This window comes from Punica granatum, chromosome 4 (assembly GCF_007655135.1).
Source record: "Punica granatum isolate Tunisia-2019 chromosome 4, ASM765513v2, whole genome shotgun sequence".
In the NCBI taxonomy this organism is placed as follows: Eukaryota; Viridiplantae; Streptophyta; class Magnoliopsida; order Myrtales; family Lythraceae; genus Punica; species Punica granatum.
Window position 1 is genome coordinate 1,114,856 of NC_045130.1, and position 18,495 is coordinate 1,133,350.

Here is an 18,495-nt window from a genome sequence, read left to right on the forward strand (position 1 = left end):
AAATGCTTACAGAGAATAAAACCACAGTCATTTCGTCCTGCTGTCGCCGGCGTGTCCATTTCTGGCTGGGCACATTTAGCTTTGATTGGACGCGTCTGGTGGTCTTGCTTCTTACTAACCTTCTCTTCTTCCCTCTACCGCCCTTGCCTATTGGACCGATAGAGGACCTTAGTCAGCGCCGACCCCACCTGAAGCATTGAAGGTCCAAAGACGGTGCTAGTCTTCCACACTGAGCGTCGAGCATAGCATCGACTTCATCCTCCTGTACCTAGTCTAAGCCACCGTCTGCCTACTGTTGGTCTGTCGAGCTGTTGCCTTCTCCCTCTCTACGTTGCCTTGAACAACACTAAAACAACTCGATTTCAACCAAATCGACCTTAGATTGAGGTTCCTCCCACTTCACCAGCACACAGATAACTCGAATCCAGACGAAGTACGACAATTTAGGCATGCGGATTGGGGTGTTTGATGATGGGTCCAATTCGAATCTTTTTCTTTGAGGTTTGGGTCGAATCAACTCATTGGGGTGGGTTGGAGGGTGCACGGTCAATTTGCATTGGAGATGGTGATGATGGTGTCATGATGGTCGTAGGGACCCTCCCCCTACTCCTCTCAATCTCCGGTGGGTGCTCGTGGTGGCAGCTTTCCCTCCTTATCGGGGGTCGCGCTCGATCCCTCTCGAGCTATTCAGACCTAAATTATATAGTGTGGTGACGCCACAGCTTCTTTAGAGGCATCGACCATGTGTAGGGGCTACAAGAGCATTACAACAAACCTTACACAATCAACGATGTTAGCGGCTCAGCAAAGACAACGTCCTCCACCTTCTCTGTTCCATTAGCTCTGTTCCTTTTCTCCGGTGGCGGCTTCTCAATTGCAGCTTCTTTGCCTCCTCCCTACGACAAAATCACGGTATATCACAACTAAAAATCTAGTTGCTGGTTCGACTGATTCAACCTTCGCCTGCTCGAAACAACCTTTTGGGGCTTGCCTTTTTTTGTTGGGTTTTGACAGGTTTCGACTCAATGGTGACAATCGCTGGTCTGAACCGACCATGGAGGCCATGGCTGCTTTGGTTTGATTCTCTTAGGATTGGGCCAGTTTGGCTCCCCAATGACGATTGCTGGTCTAAACCGACCTATGAGGCCATGGTTGCTTTGGTTTGATTGTCCTAGGCTTGGATCGTTTAGGACTGATGGATCGATTTTTGGTCCAAAGGCTACGATCAGTGATGAGATCTTGCGTATGGATACCGGCCCAATATATCCCGTCTCCTCTACTTTGTCGTGGAATTCCTGCAACGAAGTAGAATTTCATCGCGAATTAAGGACAGGTTTCTTCCCCTTTTCGATTAATATTGGAGTCCATGATGAAAGGCAATTAGAAGGTTGTGATTTGAATTAATGGTTTCAACATAGCGAATGACAATTGTATCAGTTTTTCTATAAAAGTGATTTTGTTCACTTATTTTCCTTTATGGTTTGCCGAGTAAACCGCTTATCCCACTCTTGAAATATTTGATTGGCATTTTCTCCTATATTCGATTTTACAGTGGTTTTTAAATGGAATTCACTTAATCCTTAAAAAAAAAACTACACTATATGAGCTGATTGAATGGTGTAAATTCCTCCTTAATTAATTAAAAACATATAACTAATTGAGTTATATATATAACTCAACCTTCGAGTTAGATAGGGGTTCAATAGTCCATGAGATTAGACGGTGAAATTCGGATAACCAATGTCAAAAAAAATAAAGTGGGCTTTTAATATATAAATAAATTATGCACATATACTGTTTGCAATTTAATGCAGCACAACCTCTCATAATATTGATAATTTTCTTCTTAGGGAGATTTCTTAATTTTTTTTTTGGGTTTGCAACCTGAAATTCAAAAACTTAACCGGCCTTACTAATTCAATTTGAGCTGCATTGGCATACTGTGGGGTAGAGCTCTCCCAAATTCCAATCATGAATTTTCTACATTTACAATACTCAAATCAATGATTTTTTTTTTTCGATTTGTACCTTAATATCCGGAAGCTCAATTGGGCTTCGACTAATCCAGTTGAGCCTGGTCGATCCACTAGGGGTAAAGCTTTCACAGCATAAATTTTCTTTAATTAAAGAGAATACATCAAACTACTTGAACTAAGTCATATTAATAAGAGAGTCAACTTTTACTCTTATTTGTTTTTTTTTTCCGATTTTTATCTTGTATTTAATTCGTGGCTAAGTGTCGCACGAGAGAGTCTACTTATAAGTTGCACTTAAATGACTCCATCTAACTCCTTGCTTCCTAACTTCCCCCGGCATTATCTTCCCTCCCTCTGGCTGTCTTCTCCCTTCTTGCCCCAATTCCCTAATTAACTTGCCATTCCTCAATTTCCTTTGATCATATATTACCATATATCCCTCTCTGCAGCCTCTCCTTTGCTCCTTCGGATCGCTTCTGGGCTCGAAAAATGATCAAGACAGGCTCGTTCTCCGGCAAGACCGGGGACACCGAGGACTCGGATAAGGTCGTCAATGGCAAAGAAGACAGAGGGCCGTCCTCGACGAAGAAGACCCAGAAGGTGTCATTCCTGAAGCTGTTCTCGTTTGCCGACTTCTACGACTACGTGCTCATGGCGGTGGGATCGGTGGGCGCGTGCATTCACGGCGTCTCCGTCCCTGTCTTCTTCATCTTCTTTGGCAAGCTGATAAACATCATCGGGCTGGCTTACCTCTTTCCTAAAGAAGCTTCCCATAAAGTTGCGAAGGTACACATATGCATATAGCATATAACATATGCTTAGGTAGTTTTTTTTTTATTTTTTTTTGGTAAGTATATGCGAAGGTGGTTTCACATGTGTAGATCTTCCCGGTACAACTGAACCGCAGTTTGGCGGTCGAGATCGAACAATAAACTGAATCTGACGGTCCAAATCTTATGTAGTATCGCTCTATAGCCGACATGGTTCCTGTTGCATGTATAAGTATATCCTCCACGCAACTTCACTAGGGGCAAAGGAGAGGTCATTCCTGTCTCAAAACGTACAGCTTTGGCCCCTAACCTATACATGTCAATTAGTGGAAATTAAGATTTGATGTCTGATTTGTATTTCCAAAGGAATTAATTTATTTGTTTTCTTCTTGGAGTAGGAAATGCCCCTTGTTTGTTACGTTAACGTTTTTTTTTTCCCCACTTCTTTTAAGTTATATATGTTATCGTGGCCAAATATATATATATATATATATATATATTATGTTCTCATATTTCCGGGGAAAGATTATGTTTTTATTTTTATTTTTTTCTGGATCATGGCTTATTATAATGTGAAATTAATTATCTCATATTGCAGTACTCACTGGATTTTGTCTACCTCAGTGTGGCCATATTATTCTCATCATGGATAGGTAATAATTCAACTAAACTCAATACTTTATTTCCGGGTTAAGTTTTTCACGTGGAATTATTTTATTATTGAAACAGGAGAAACCATAATTATATATCATTAATATCCATTCAATTAATATTCACTCATCGAATTAATCCAATTATTTTCTATTATTTTGTCATCCGATCCAGAGGTAGCATGTTGGATGCACACCGGAGAAAGGCAGGCTGCAAAGATGAGGATGGCTTACTTGAGGTCGATGCTGAGTCAAGACATCAGCCTGTTTGACACCGAATCATCCACCGGAGAAGTCATAGCTGCCATCACTAGTGATATTATCATCGTTCAAGACGCTCTCTCCGAGAAGGTTCGTACTAAAGAAAAAACATAATCAATTCCTAACTATAGAAAAATACTTAATTGTCTGGTAGGTTCATGTTCGATAAAGTCGAATCACACGACAAGTGAGGTCTTTTCTTTGGGGAATGTGAAAATCCCGAACACTTTTCAATTGGACCATTGGAGGCTTATTAATGTCGGATGGATGTGGCAGAGGAAATAAATATGACCCCAATTTACTATTTGGGGTCGTAAGGCTATCAAAGCAAGCAATTGCTCTGACGCTTGTGTTGTATGTTCGAGTATGGGACTGACTGGTTTATCTCTAATGGAGGGTGAGGGAGTAACTGCACTCTCTGCCTCCTCAGTCGGCATTTAAAATTCAGTTGAATAAGTAGGTGAAGATCGGTTCTATGGTTTTAATTTCCCTTCTTTTCTTCTTCCTTTTTTTTTTTTGATGATATATATATCTATTTCCAGCTGGAATACATCTCAGTCACTTTCCTTAAATTGGCACGAAAGAATCAACCAATTTCGTGCATCCCATGGTGTGTCAATAAAAGCGACCCTTTCATGTTCGAGGGTTGCCCATTTTTGTAAAAATTTTCGGGTGTCCAATTTCTCGTAAATTGCTGAACTCAAATATCGTCATGGAGAAAGACATCCCATGTTGACTTGAACGTTTTCCGGTCGATCATGAGATATTAACAAAACAAAGTAGATGGCTGTTTCAGTTTGTGGAACCCAGCTACCGGCCAGTTGCCTTATGGCAATCATGCGTATGGTTGACAACATTGCAACATTTGGAACTTGGAAGCACTATTTGGCAAATTCTATTTAATTCGGGTTAAGGACAAAGGCAGAAGTCTGAGTTGTGAAGTAGCACCACATGAAGAAATGTAAATATACAAAGGATTGATTTTCTAGTATCAAGATTCAAGAAAAAATGATATCACTAATCGGGGCATGCAGGAGGACTATGTATAATAATTGTATAAGAGCACGGTTAGTTAAGTCGATCGGAATATATATATATATACGCTCATGCATGTTTTCATTACTATGTGGGTGATGTGATGCAGGTAGGGAACTTCATGCATTACATAAGCCGATTCCTCGGAGGCTTTATCATCGGGTTTGTGAGGGTTTGGCAAATCAGTCTTGTGACGCTGTCTATCGTACCATTAATAGCCCTGGCTGGTGGTATCTATGCTTATGTTGCAACTGGCCTTATTGTCCGGGTTCGCAAGTCTTATGTCAAGGCCGGTGAAATAGCAGAAGAGGTAAATCTGTAGTCTTCTTTTTCCATACCAAGTAACCTAATAGATTGATTTACGAGAGAAGCGAGTTCTCATCGAATAATGGAAAATATTTCTTTCTACAGGTGATTGGGAACGTTAGAACAGTACAAGCATTTGCTGGGGAAGAACGGGCAGTGAGATCATACAGAGCGGCTCTCGTAAACACGTACAAGTACGGGAGGAAGGCAGGCTTGGCAAAGGGATTGGGACTCGGCTCTCTGCACTGTGTGCTTTTCCTCTCATGGGCCCTCCTCGTGTGGTTCACAAGCATCGTCGTGCACAAGAATATCGCCAACGGAGGCGATTCTTTCACCACCATGCTTAATGTCGTCATTGCTGGCCTGTAAGTGTGAATTTATCATTGATCTGAAAAAACTCAATATGTTCATCTGAGTTTTAATCCTAAATGGCCTGTAAGTTTGGCTTTTGCCTATAGTCTTTGTGCATGACTGAGCCCGACTTCACCCGGGACGAGCCAGGAAAAATGAACTGAAATTAGTTTTGATGATTCCGCAGGTCACTAGGACAGGCAGCACCAGATATTTCGGCCTTCGTGCGAGCCAAGTCAGCGGCTTATCCCATCTTCCAGATGATTGAGAGGAGCACTGTCAGCAAAGTGAGCTCAAAGACGGGTCGGAAGCTAGACAAACTCGAGGGCCACATTCAGTTCAAAGACGTGACTTTCAGTTACCCATCCCGGCGCGATGTGGTGATCTTCGATAAGCTCAGCCTTGAGATCCCCCCGGGGAAGATCGTGGCCCTTGTCGGGGGGAGTGGGTCAGGGAAGAGCACCGTGATATCGCTGATCGAACGGTTCTACGAGCCACTCTCAGGAAAGATTTTATTGGACAGGAATGATATCAGGGAGCTCGACCTCAAGTGGCTCAGGCAGAAAGTTGGGCTTGTTAGTCAGGAGCCTGCCCTCTTCGCGACAACAATAAGGGAGAACATTCTCTATGGAAAAGATGACGCTACCCTTGGCGAGATACAACATGCTGCGAAACTGTCCGAGGCTTTGTCATTCATTAACAACCTTCCTGACAGATTTGAAACTCAGGTACTACCTTATGAATATGTTCAAGAGCAAACCGAACTAAACTCGAAGTTCGGATTGAGGAGACACTGAATTTTGCAGGTGGGAGAGAGAGGAGTACAGCTATCCGGCGGGCAAAAGCAGAGGATCGCAATATCTCGTGCGATAGTCAAGAACCCGTTGATCCTATTACTTGATGAGGCGACGAGCGCGCTAGATGCTGAGTCCGAAAAGAGTGTGCAGGAGGCTTTGGACCGAGCAATGGTGGGAAGAACAACTGTTGTAGTCGCCCATAGGCTCTCCACCATTAGGAACGCAGATGTGATCGCAGTCGTTCAAAATGGGAAGATCGTCGAGACAGGGAACCATGATGAGCTGATGGCAAACCCCAACAGCGTGTACGCTTCTCTTGTTCAGGTCCAAGAAGCCGCTCCTTTGCAGCGGTATCCCTCTCAGGGCCCCACGATGGGTCGGCCTCTCAGGTACACCGGTTCCTTATCAGAAGCAAACTATCCATCGGACTCGGAGGAATGCTGTTTGGATTCATTTAACAATTAGTTAATCTTCTCTGCAGCATAAAATACTCGAGGGAGCTGTCCCGAACCACAACAAGCTTTGGTGCGAGTTTCCGGTCTGATAAAGATTCCATCGGACGTGCTGGTATCGACGGAGGAGAGACCTTCAAGCCGAGGCATGTCTCCTCCCAAAGGCTGTACTCGATGGTGGCACCTGACTGGGTTTATGGCGTGTTTGGCACGGTTTGCGCCCTTATTGCCGGAGCTCAGATGCCGCTGTTTGCCCTTGGAGTCTCCCAAGCCCTCGTGTCTTATTACATGGGCTGGGAGACGACTCAGCATGAGGTCAAGAAGATTTCACTGCTCTTCTGCGGGGCTGCGGTGATCACTGTGATCGTTCACGGCATCGCTCACTGCTCTTTCGGTATCATGGGTGAGCGGCTCACTCTTCGCGTCCGTGAAAGAATGTTTGCAGGTACGCAACCAATTTCTTTTTATCATTCCAGTTGTCAGTTTTCGCCGATTCAACGTCCTGGCTGATACCATTAATTTTTCAAAACTTCGGTTTTTACCGCGTCAAAAATACCCATGTGGGTTCCTTCTGGATTCTTCTTAGAATTAACTGACTTAGAAAAGCCTGATCATATATGTTCGTCGAGCAACGTGGCCAATTCCGGCTTCATCTTCCGTCTTCTTGAGAATCAAACATTTAGATTTTTATAGACATTTCTATAACTGACCTTTCTTTGGACATTGATCTGCAGCCATCCTGAAAAATGAAATCGGGTGGTTCGATGATATGAATAATGCTAGCGGGATGCTCTCGTCACGCCTGGAGACGGATGCAACTCTCTTAAGAACTGTAGTAGTTGATCGTGCAACCATCCTTCTGCAGAATCTGGGTTTGATCGTTGGATCATTCATCATAGCCTTCATCCTGAACTGGAGGATAACACTTGTGGTCATTGCTACTTACCCCTTAGTCATCAGCGGTCACATAAGTGAGGTACCTTATATATATATGTTTTTCTTTCGACTTACTTAAGTTCAAACCCAAAAGCAGAACGAGTTAGCAGTAACAGAACATCACTAACCACGTCGAAATGTGTGATCCTTTGTGAATGTATCAGAAACTCTTCATGAGAGGCTACGGTGGTGATCTGAGCAAAGCATATCTAAGGGCCAATATGTTAGCTGGCGAGGCTGTCAGTAATATTCGCACCGTGGCAGCATTCTGCGCTGAAGATAAGGTTCTTGACCTTTACTCCCGAGAGCTCATTGAGCCTTCAAGACGTTCTTTTAGTCGGGGCCAGATGGCGGGAATATTCTATGGCATCTCCCAGTTCTTCATCTTCTCTGCTTATGGCCTTGCCTTATGGTACTTCTAGCCTCCTAACCCGTATTCTAAGCCTCTTCAGTATGCTCTTTTATGCATCGCCCGACGACTTTTTAACACTACCTTTTTTAAAATTTACATAGGTATGGCTCGGTTTTGATGGGAAAGGAGCTGGCTAGCTTCAAGTCGGTCATGAAATCATTCATGGTGCTTATCGTGACAGCATTAGCAATGGGAGAGACCTTGGCCATGGCACCAGACCTTCTAAAAGGGAATCAAATGGTGGCATCCGTCTTTGAAGTTTTGGATAGAAAGACCGAGGTGATGGGCGATGTCGGGGAGGAACTGGCTGTTGTGGAGGGCACAATCGAGCTGAGGGGAGTCCACTTTAGCTACCCCTCGAGACCCGATGTTGTCATTTTCCGGGACTTTGATCTCAAGGTCCGCTCAGGCAAGAGCATGGCATTGGTGGGGCAGAGCGGCTCAGGAAAAAGCTCAGTGCTTGCTCTCATCCTTCGGTTCTATGACCCAACTTCTGGGAAAGTGATGATTGATGGTAATAAGCTGCCTAACCTAAGCTCAACGATCTGAGAACAAATCTAATTACTGGCTTTTTTCTTGCGTGCGAAATAATGAAAGCTTGGCAGTTAAGCAATTAAAGTTAATACTTTTTTCTTCTCGCAGGGAAAGACATCAAGAGACTGAAGCTGAAGTCACTGCGAAAGCACATCGGTTTAGTCCAACAAGAGCCAGCACTCTTTGCAACATCAATCTATGAAAATATCCTCTACGGGAAAGAAGGAGCCTCTGAAGGGGAGGTGATTGAAGCAGCTAAGCTTGCAAACGCCCATAGCTTCATAAGTGCCCTTCCAGAGGGCTACTCCACGAAAGTCGGGGAACGCGGGGTCCAACTCTCGGGTGGACAGAAGCAGAGGGTGGCCATTGCTAGGGCGGTTCTTAAGAACCCTGAGATTTTGCTACTCGACGAGGCAACTAGTGCCCTAGATGTAGAGTCGGAGCGGGTCGTGCAGCAAGCACTCGACAGGCTGATGAGCAACCGGACGACTGTCATGGTGGCGCATAGGCTATCGACCATTAAGAATGCAGATCAAATCTCAGTGATACAAGACGGTAAGATAATCGAGCAAGGGACGCATTCTAGCCTCGTGGAGAATAGGGATGGGGCGTACTTCAAGTTGATTAGCCTCCAGCAACAGCGACAACAGTACTAGTAAAACGGATCGGGACTTCCTCGTCGACAAGAATAACGATAGAAAAAGGAAAACAGAACGAGAGAATACGTGCGGTCAGATGATTCATTCAAGGTTGCTTCCTTAGTTTTACGCCAATACGCTTCGATTTTTTCTTTTTTTTGCCTCTTTGGGTATACTATTAACCTCTGTATGTATTCGTTTGTGAATAAGAAATTAATGGGTTTCATGTGTGACAATAATATCACAGAGTGTATGCTTTGGTGAAATATGCGTGCTAGTCTTAGAGGGCTGGATTCAAATCTCTCTGTATATATCAAACTCGGGATTCCTCGCATTAGCTCGATATGAATTGGTTGATCGACTTGAGATCCGAAAAGAATTCTATCTCTGGATGCGGATGACTAACCGACAGCTCAAAGTTCTATGATCAATATACCTTGTTGAAGACCTTGTTTGGGGAAATATATGAAGTGAAAAGAGAAATATATTAATTTAAGGAAAAATAGCAACGTACTACACATTTTTTTTTTTCACGCTGCAGCACAAATTTAAATTATTTCTCTATACAACACGAAAATTTTATTTTTTTCACCGCATAGCATTCCGTTCTAATTTCGTCAAAAAAAGGCGGGAATGGACAATATACTAACGTGACAGTTTGTTTGGGGGAATTTTGTAACAAATAAGAATTTAGGGGCAAAAATAAAGAAAATAAATTTTGAATATTTTTTATTTAAAAAAAGCAAAATCCAATTACTGGAGGGGGCGGTGGGGGCAGCCCTACCGGTCGCCCACCCCTCGATAGGGATTGCTGGTATAGTTTGACCACGATGTAGACGGTCAGCGGGTCTGCCCAACTCTCGATTGGGGTCATCAACGTGGTCCCTCAAATCGGGGGCTTGGGGTGCCCCCCATTGGCCGCCCACCCCCCGATTGGGGTTGCCGGTGTGCTTTGATCATGTCGGCGACCTCGATCAGGCCACCCCCACCGCCTCCTCCGATCCAAACGGCATTTTCGTTTTTTTTTTATATTTCAATTTTATTTTCTTTGTTTATGCCCTTAAATTCTTATTTGTTGCAAAACCGCCCCCGATCAAGCTATTCGTCAGCATTCCCGCCATTTTCTTGACGAAATATGAACATGTTGTGCGATGAAAAAAAAAAATTTGTGTTGTACAAGGAAATAATTTGAATTTATGCTGCAGTGTGAAAAAAATAAAAATAAAACGTGTTGTACGTTACTATTTTTTCTTAATTTAATGAAGTGGTAAGAAAATTAGTGTAAGATGGCGTTGTCATTGTTTGGAGAAATATATGGTCAGCTGTGTTCTTTAATCTCAAACAAAACCGTTAGAAAAACTAGGAGATGACAAACCGTTTAAAATCAAATTTTGTTGTACCAAACACAACCTGATCAACTGGACCAACGTACTTAATGCTGCAGAAGTTTCTAGGACATTACAATTCCATTTCATTAATTTTCAAGTTTATATCCTTGAAATTTCAGATTCGAGTATTGGGAATAAAATTTTTTTATGTATATAAGAGTTTTATCTTTTCATAGTATGACCCAACTCAAATCTCTATGTTGACTTTTGAATATTAGGCAGTAAGTAGTGCGTAAAAGAAAAAAGAAAAAGTTAAAGATTCATTAGAACTCAACTGAGAATATCAAGAAAACTCGTTAGTCCTCGCTACAGAAATGAATGTTCAACATGAAAATTCTTCAATACTTATGATAATTATTTTATTCATTTCTTCTCTATTTTGGGTGAAATATTTCCTCTCTACTTTGAATCTCAAGTTAAGTCATCTGGTTTTTCTTCGGGAAACCAAGTCAGAGAAGTGAACTTCCAATAAGAGATATTATATCAAAGATCAAAGATGGCTGTCGTCAAACTGAAAATCCATCCCCGCCTTTAGCTAGTTAGATCTTTTCTTCTTGTTTTTTTTTGGGTGAATAGTTTGTTAGATCTTTTACTTTGACTTGATTGGTCTTTTTATTTTTCTAGATAGATATTATTTCAATTATTTTATTATCTGATGACTTGCGATTAGAACCAATTGAGGTCAGGAGGTTGACAAAATTAGAACCCCTACCACGGCAATATTATCTTACACCTGATTTTGCACAGGAATAAAAAGAAAATTAAAGTTGGACGATAATATACATTTGGTCAAAGCCCAAATATATAGGATCCACCAATTAATAGCAAAAGTAATAAAGAAATTATTATATAAAACGAAATTATGATGGTACAAAAAGAGGAGAATTTGCACGTTTTATGATATTATATTGTCCAAATGGAGTTAAATATGTAAATTTGCACTATGAGCAGTTATATATAACATCATAACAACTAATAATGTTTCAACAGTCATTAAAAATCCTTAAAAATGGTACTGAATATTAGACAAGAGGATGAGATTGGCGAGTTCTGGAATATTTAACAACACGAAAATTTATATTTCCAACTTCAAAGTATTCAACAACTAGCAATTTTAAATTTTCTTTTATGCATCAACACAATATCATCTCTGTTAATTTGTCTGTTATAATATATATATATATATATATAATATGTCGAAAAGTGAATTATGCTAAAAGAAATACTTGGAAACTTAAATAAAATCAAAATAATAAAAATTGAGTGGAATTAGGAGCCAATTTTTTTCCCCATTTTTTGGCCAAGATTTAGATTTAGGAACTACTTGAATAAAAGAAATCGTTCACATTAATATGTTCAAAGAACATTTCAAAAAATACCAGAAAAAAAAGAGAGAACATTTCAACCAAAAAAAAATCATTTTTTTGCATTTTATAATCATGAACTACTTAGTCTCTTATGATTCTGAAATAAAAATCGTATAAACTCAGATGGAATGAAAGTGAATAAGAGTTAAATATATTAGAAGTATTTATGTCGTATATATTGATGAATTTCATAGACTAGCAGTTTGATATATATATCAATTCAGTAAATGTCAGATGTCGCCAAGCGCGAGTTCGTATATATGCTAAATAATAATAATAATAATGCACGTGTTTCTAATTGTTCTGATTAATATTGGCCACTGGGGACAATAATCTCATTTGGTTTGGTGAATGTTTGGTCGTGCATAAGGAGAAGAATATAATTAGCGTAATTAGACCAATCGTTGAATCTCTATGATGCTTGTGGAAGTAATCTTGAGATATATATATATATATGAGAAAAAAACTAACCGAACATCTGCGGCTGAGGTCATATTTGTAACTGACTTATTTCATTTAATTCACCCAAAAACCATTCTTCATTTGAATTCCTCCCTCGGTATTACCCTTTAGTTATTTTCCCTTTTCGCAGGCTTGCTATTGAAACTTTTCAAAAAAATAAAAGAAAATTTTGAATATGTAATAACAAGGATAATAATCAACTTTGAATTTATAATTCAGTGATTTCTCTCTTAATTTGTTTGTGAACATGTTTAAATACTTCCATATGATGCTTAATATTAGTTTCTTTTTTTAATGTAAACTTAATAGTGGTTTCTGTGTATTGCTTCAGCGATGATCTACTGCTTAATATATATATATATATATATATGGTTGAAGATATATTCGTATATAACCGGCATTTTATGCACGTAACTCTAAGTTAGTCAGACATATATATGTGTATGTATATCCATGAGATAGTATGATAGTGTTTTTTCTAATTTTTTCCTTGTGTGTATATGGGTGCGCAAAATTGATAGATCAATGAAGTCAACCTCAAGTGTCCCTTTCAAGATCTCCAAAATCCGACTTTTGGTTAACCGTAGCGAAGATTTAGATCTTTTGATATAATTAAACTAATATATATACTGCATCTTATCCTATCGGCAACTAATCTAATTTGTATCTTCCCGATATCAATTAATCTCTCTCACTTTTTGTACATACATGTGTATATGTATGTACGATAATTTACTAATTAAATGTTATAGGTGCAAGTTGAGTATTGATTGATGATGCGCTTCTTGAATTAAGAAGTAAACTCTCTGGTACGTAGAGGTTCCACTTTTTGGGGAGCAGTTAAAACTACTTGCATGGACTTCCAACTTGACATCATAAAATACGGCGGCTTTCTCCTCCTTTTTGTTTTCCCTAATTTCCTCGTTTTTTCGATGGTAGATCCCTAATATTTCTATTGTTCGATTAGAATGATGTTCATGAGCCTAGCTAGCTAGTAAGGAAAAGGATAATGAGGAAAAACGAGGCCATCAATCATTGGCGCATATTCGAATCAAAGAGGTACCCCTGCTAATAATTATTGAAATCGATCGAGTCTTCAACGTGATATACGTACATTATATCCTATCCTCGGATTAGAATTTTTTATTTGTTAAAAGGACAAGGTTTTGGAGTATCATGAATGATGAGGGTGTTAGTAAACCATTATTGTCTCACGACAAGCTGCCTGACCTAGCTAGCTACGAACCCTATATATTCTGCCTGATCAATATTATATTTTAATAAACGTTTAATTAGTTGGGGCTGGAGCATATACATGTTACAATCTTTCTCACTATTTTCGTCACATGTGCTGTCACATTGAACCAACATGAAATCAGTGACAATGACCTCGCCATTTTGAATAATATATGTATGTCTCCCCCATGCACTTATAAAAACAAACCCGAATCAGCCCTATCTGCACCTCAATCTTCTCGGAACCAGCAATGCTTATCATTCCAATCATATGACTGATTGTAAAGTTATACTAAATCTCTCGAGCTGCACAAACATATTGCCTCGAGATAGCGGTAGCTATAGACACGCAGTTCGATAGATCAAATGGGTCGACCACCATGTCGTGCAGAGGAAAATGGGGTGAAGAGAGGGCCATGGACACCTGAAGAAGATGAGAAGCTGAGTGAGTATGTGAGTAAACATGGCCATGGAAGTTGGAGGGCACTGCCACGGCTCGCAGGGCTCAACAGGTGCGGAAAGAGCTGCAGGCTGAGATGGATGAATTACCTGAGACCCGATATTAAGCGAGGAAACTTCTCCGAAGAAGAGGAGAGGCTCATCGTCCACCTTCACTCGATTGTCGGAAACAAGTAAGTCCTTCTTACTCCACTCAAATTTTCATGCTGTCATTCAACGTTGTCACTTTAATGATCGATTAGTTGTAGCTGGGCAGATTTGGATCCTGTGTTTTAGGAGGAAACCATAGATATACATATACATATCTAGAGGTATAAACACACCAATGTTTTGTAATCGAAAAAAAAAATCCAATATTTCTTTGATATATACAGGTGGGCAAAAATCGCATCCCATCTTCCCGGGAGGACTGACAATGAAATCAAGAACCACTGGAACACGCACTTGAGGAAGAAGCTGCTCCAGAAGGGCATCGACCCAAAGACTCACAAGCCGATTCTGGCGAACCAAATTCCCAATGATCTCCTTGTGAACCTAATCATTGCGCAATCTCTGCAGGGACCAAACAACAATGATAATCTAGGCAGTTCTTCAGTGATGAGTAGTACTCCTTGGGAACAAATTATTGCCACCGAACTGACGAAAATCCAACTAGCTCACAACCTCCTGCAATTCATAAGCCCAAACACGACTCCTACTATGGATTGTAGTGCTAATCATAGTACACTTTTAGGACCTTACAGTAACACAGCCAATTACTCATCAGCATCCCAGAATAATATCATGCCAGGATCTTCAGTAAACCCTAATCCAGTTAATCTTCACCAAATTATGAACTCATGGGCAACCTCTGAACCAGGTGAGCTTTTACAAGTTTTATTTTGAATTATTTAACGTATATTCAACAATATATATATATACATATATAATGCTGTCCTCTTTGAGATTTTATTTTTTTCGGCTAAAAAAGAGGCCTATGAGCCTAGTACATTGAAATAGAAATCATAAATATCTAGTAAAGGGGCACAGGTAGTCCCACTAGATATTAAACTTGAGAACTCTTGATCACCAGACGAGAAATGCACCATTGCACTATACCCTCTCTTGATTTTCTCATTTAGATTTTAAAAAATAATGATTCGTATATATATATATATATATATATAACGAGAGAGAGAGAGAAAATCATGTACATTTCCAAGTCCAAATATATTATTACTGATTCGGTTTATCATTATTTGGAACATTTAGGAAGTTTAGAACTTCCTGCAATGTGGGCGCCATGGAGCTTCAAAGAAAGTACTGAGTGCACCCGGACGACGGGCAGCAGGTCCTTAACCAAATCATCAAATGCATCCATTGACCCATTTGAGGACTTAGAGAAACTCATGGATGATGATACTTGCGCCTCCTTCTTGAGGGATTTCCTGGAATAATATTACGGTATACCATATATATGTAATTTCCAGTTGGATTTCGTATTATTCTTTTTTTTCGGTGTCGTACATATTAGTTTATTTCTTCTTACATAAAACAATTAGTTAACTGTGACAGTGCACCTTTCGCATACATGAAAGATTTTTGTTTTGGATACCTTTTATAAGTCATGTACATAAATTTTATTTTAACATATTTTTGTTTTGGATACAATGATATGATATATGGCTGAAAAAGTATATATGCGCATGTTCTCGATCATTTTCTTTTTCTTTCTTTTTTCCGACTTTAAATTAATTCAACTATTACATATATATATATATTAAAGGAGAATATTATGTACTCATAGATCCATAAACTTTTCTTTTTGCAGGAAAGAATCAATTAAGTATTATGCGGGAGGAAATTAGCAAGCTGATTATTATTATATTTTTTGTGATAATTTGGGCTTAATTAGTTTTGCCCACTCTCATTCACTCCATTAAACCTAAAAGGCTTGAGGAACTTTTCATCGTGTAATCATTATATATGATTCTATGGGGCTTATAGAATTTTCCCTTTTCTTTCAATATATCTATATACATTAACTAATAGCTCAATCTAGCTCGTACTATTTTTCTCGCAATTTATGCTCAAAGTGCTGCCTTCTTGGTTGGTTACTAATTGGGAAAGGGAATGTTGAGAATCATATATATATATAAAATAACATAAAATAATAGAAAAAGAAAACAATTTTATAGTGGTCCCATTGAAGAAAATTACGTGTTCATATCAAATTTAGATTTCACAACTTATCAGTTTAGCTTTTGAATTAATTGTGGAAACGAACCACTAAGTCTTGGAAATTTTATAGAGCATATGTAAATAGGGATGGCAATGGAGTGGTTAATGTGCCGTTAATGTGAAAACCATAACTGCATCGTGACAAAAAACAAAACGCCACAATTGTGCGGCATCCGTGGCAGTATTGAAAAACGCTAATCATATCCGCGCCGTCAAAAAACTGCGGTTATTCGTTCCGTACGGCAAGATTTAATTTAAAAGAAATTAAATTTATTCTAAATAATACATAAAATCAAATAATATAACAACCCCATATTTAATTTAATAAAAGTAATGTAAATAGATGGTGCTATATATCATTTATGGGCTAAGTAATCGAGAATAATAATGGTCCTATATTAATATACATACATACATATATATATATATATAAATAAAAGTTGCAGTGTGGTTTTTATATGTGGCTTTTTTTTTTTTGTAAAATTACACCACACCGCGACAGTTTTCAAAATTACACACTATATTCGCACCATAACTATTTAGTGTGGTTATTGTTAGGATCTCGATTTTCAGACCTTAATCACATGTAGACCACGACTCTCGAGTGACCTGCAAAAAGCGGAAGAACATGAGGAAATCTCGATTTTCCTCTCCGATACTTGAATGAGAATGTATTGAAGAAAGGTAGAAGTATTGAACTTAAGATTGAGAGGTACATGGAAAGCCATTTATAAGAGTCCCAAGATATTTGTATCGAGATATGTGTATCGGGATATCGTAATATGTGCATAATATTTGATAATAAATAACAAGTTGATGTATTTGCTAGAAATATTAGGAGATATAAATAAGAAAATATACTCAATAGGATTTAGTTATCCAATCTGGAGTATCAATGTGGCCCCAAGATGGTAAGTCGAGCTGAATGGGTCGGGCCAATTTTCTAACCCCTAATATAAGCCCCCCACTCCCTTGAGCTCGATCGAGATGTCCCGGGAGTAGATCAATGTCGTTGTTGATGTCACATCGTAGGCGATGGTCTTTTCATGTTGTGGCTGGAGTGACGCTGTGCACTGAGTCTGTTGTGTCCTTTGATGCGAGGAATTTCGTCGCTATAGAAAGTAAAGGGGCCTTCGCTGTAGAAAGCAAACTCCAATATTCCATTGCTGTAGAAAGCAAAGTTCATGGTCCTCTATGCGGAGATAAAGAGATCAAATGGTGTAGAAAGCGATAGACCCTTTGTTGTAGAAAGTAAGTGCCAAGATCCAACGTTGTGGAAAACGATGGTCGTGATCCCCAAACGGATGTGAGGAATCCCCATGTTGTAGAAAGCAAGGACCATTTGCTGTAGAAAGCGAAAGCCACCGTATCCTGGGTGTAAAAAGCGAGGAACGTGGTCTTCAACGAGAAATGAGAAAACCTATGCAATTGAAAACGAGAGCCCCTTTGTTATAGAAAGCGACGGCTTATCGGGATTCTTCGCTATAGAAAGCGAAGACCCCTTAATCTACAAGTGTAGAAATCAGAGGCCAAGGTCCTTAGAGAGTTGGCGGTAGTCACGTGACGTGAGCATCTTGTCAAAGGTAAAGTTTATTCTCAACCTGCAAGAAAGATTAGATGAAAGCCTTTTCATTTATGAGAATGATTGCCTCAAGTAGGGGTCCTCGAGTGACGCATGGGTCGTTGAGTGATGTGAGAGGTCAACGCTTGACATGTTATGGTGGTTCTTTTTCTTGCACAATGGATGGATTGATCCACGATCAACTCGAGGGTGCAATTATTTTCGCAACGATGATCAAGTTCGTCACATGTCCCTTATGTTGATAGCGAAGAGTCTAAGATCATCGAGGGTGAGATGTCAGCATCGTTGACAGATTTCGAGCTAGAGGAAAATATGTTGTAGCCCCCCAGTCGCTCAGTATTTTTCAAATTCTTAATCCTCGAGAGATAAACAATGTATTTCGTGATGAAAATTTAGGCTCAATGAATAACTAGATGTAAGGATTCGAGTAATGAATATCCAACTATCGAATTGGAAAGCTCAATATTTTATTTCATCAAACAAAAACTTTTCTTCTCTTAATAGATAAAATTTTGCAAGAAAAGTTAAAAAATTGTGATGCGACGAAATTGAAGGGAATTCATCGGATTTATGGCAAAATTCACAAAGCAAACATTGATTTAAATTTCAAATATCAAAATTTTCTTTTTGATCGATGATGAGAACAAAAGTTGAGAAGCAGAA

At 39.5% G+C, this 18,495-nt stretch overlaps 2 protein-coding genes across 2 annotated transcripts; both read left to right on the forward strand.

Moving 5' to 3' along the window:
• Positions 1-2,282: 2,282 nt before the first annotated feature.
• On the forward strand, positions 2,283-9,436 carry LOC116204510 (ABC transporter B family member 2-like). Its single transcript, XM_031536634.1, has 12 exons — positions 2,283-2,762; positions 3,345-3,399; positions 3,572-3,747; positions 4,802-5,002; positions 5,104-5,363; positions 5,537-6,077; positions 6,156-6,535; positions 6,628-7,043; positions 7,333-7,574; positions 7,699-7,946; positions 8,048-8,460; positions 8,589-9,436. The coding sequence occupies exons 1-12, from the start codon at positions 2,466-2,468 to the stop codon at positions 9,134-9,136; spliced, it is 3,777 nt and encodes a 1,258-aa protein (XP_031392494.1). The 5' UTR covers positions 2,283-2,465; the 3' UTR covers positions 9,137-9,436.
• Positions 9,437-13,817: 4,381 nt separating this feature from the next.
• LOC116205390 (transcription factor MYB39-like) lies at positions 13,818-16,047 on the forward strand. The gene is made up of 4 exons (XM_031537988.1): positions 13,818-14,203; positions 14,405-14,889; positions 15,282-15,473; positions 15,841-16,047. Exons 1-3 carry the CDS (start codon positions 13,938-13,940, stop codon positions 15,464-15,466), a joined length of 936 nt encoding a protein of 311 aa, XP_031393848.1. The 5' UTR covers positions 13,818-13,937; the 3' UTR covers positions 15,467-15,473; positions 15,841-16,047.
• The last annotated feature ends 2,448 nt before the right edge of the window (positions 16,048-18,495 follow it).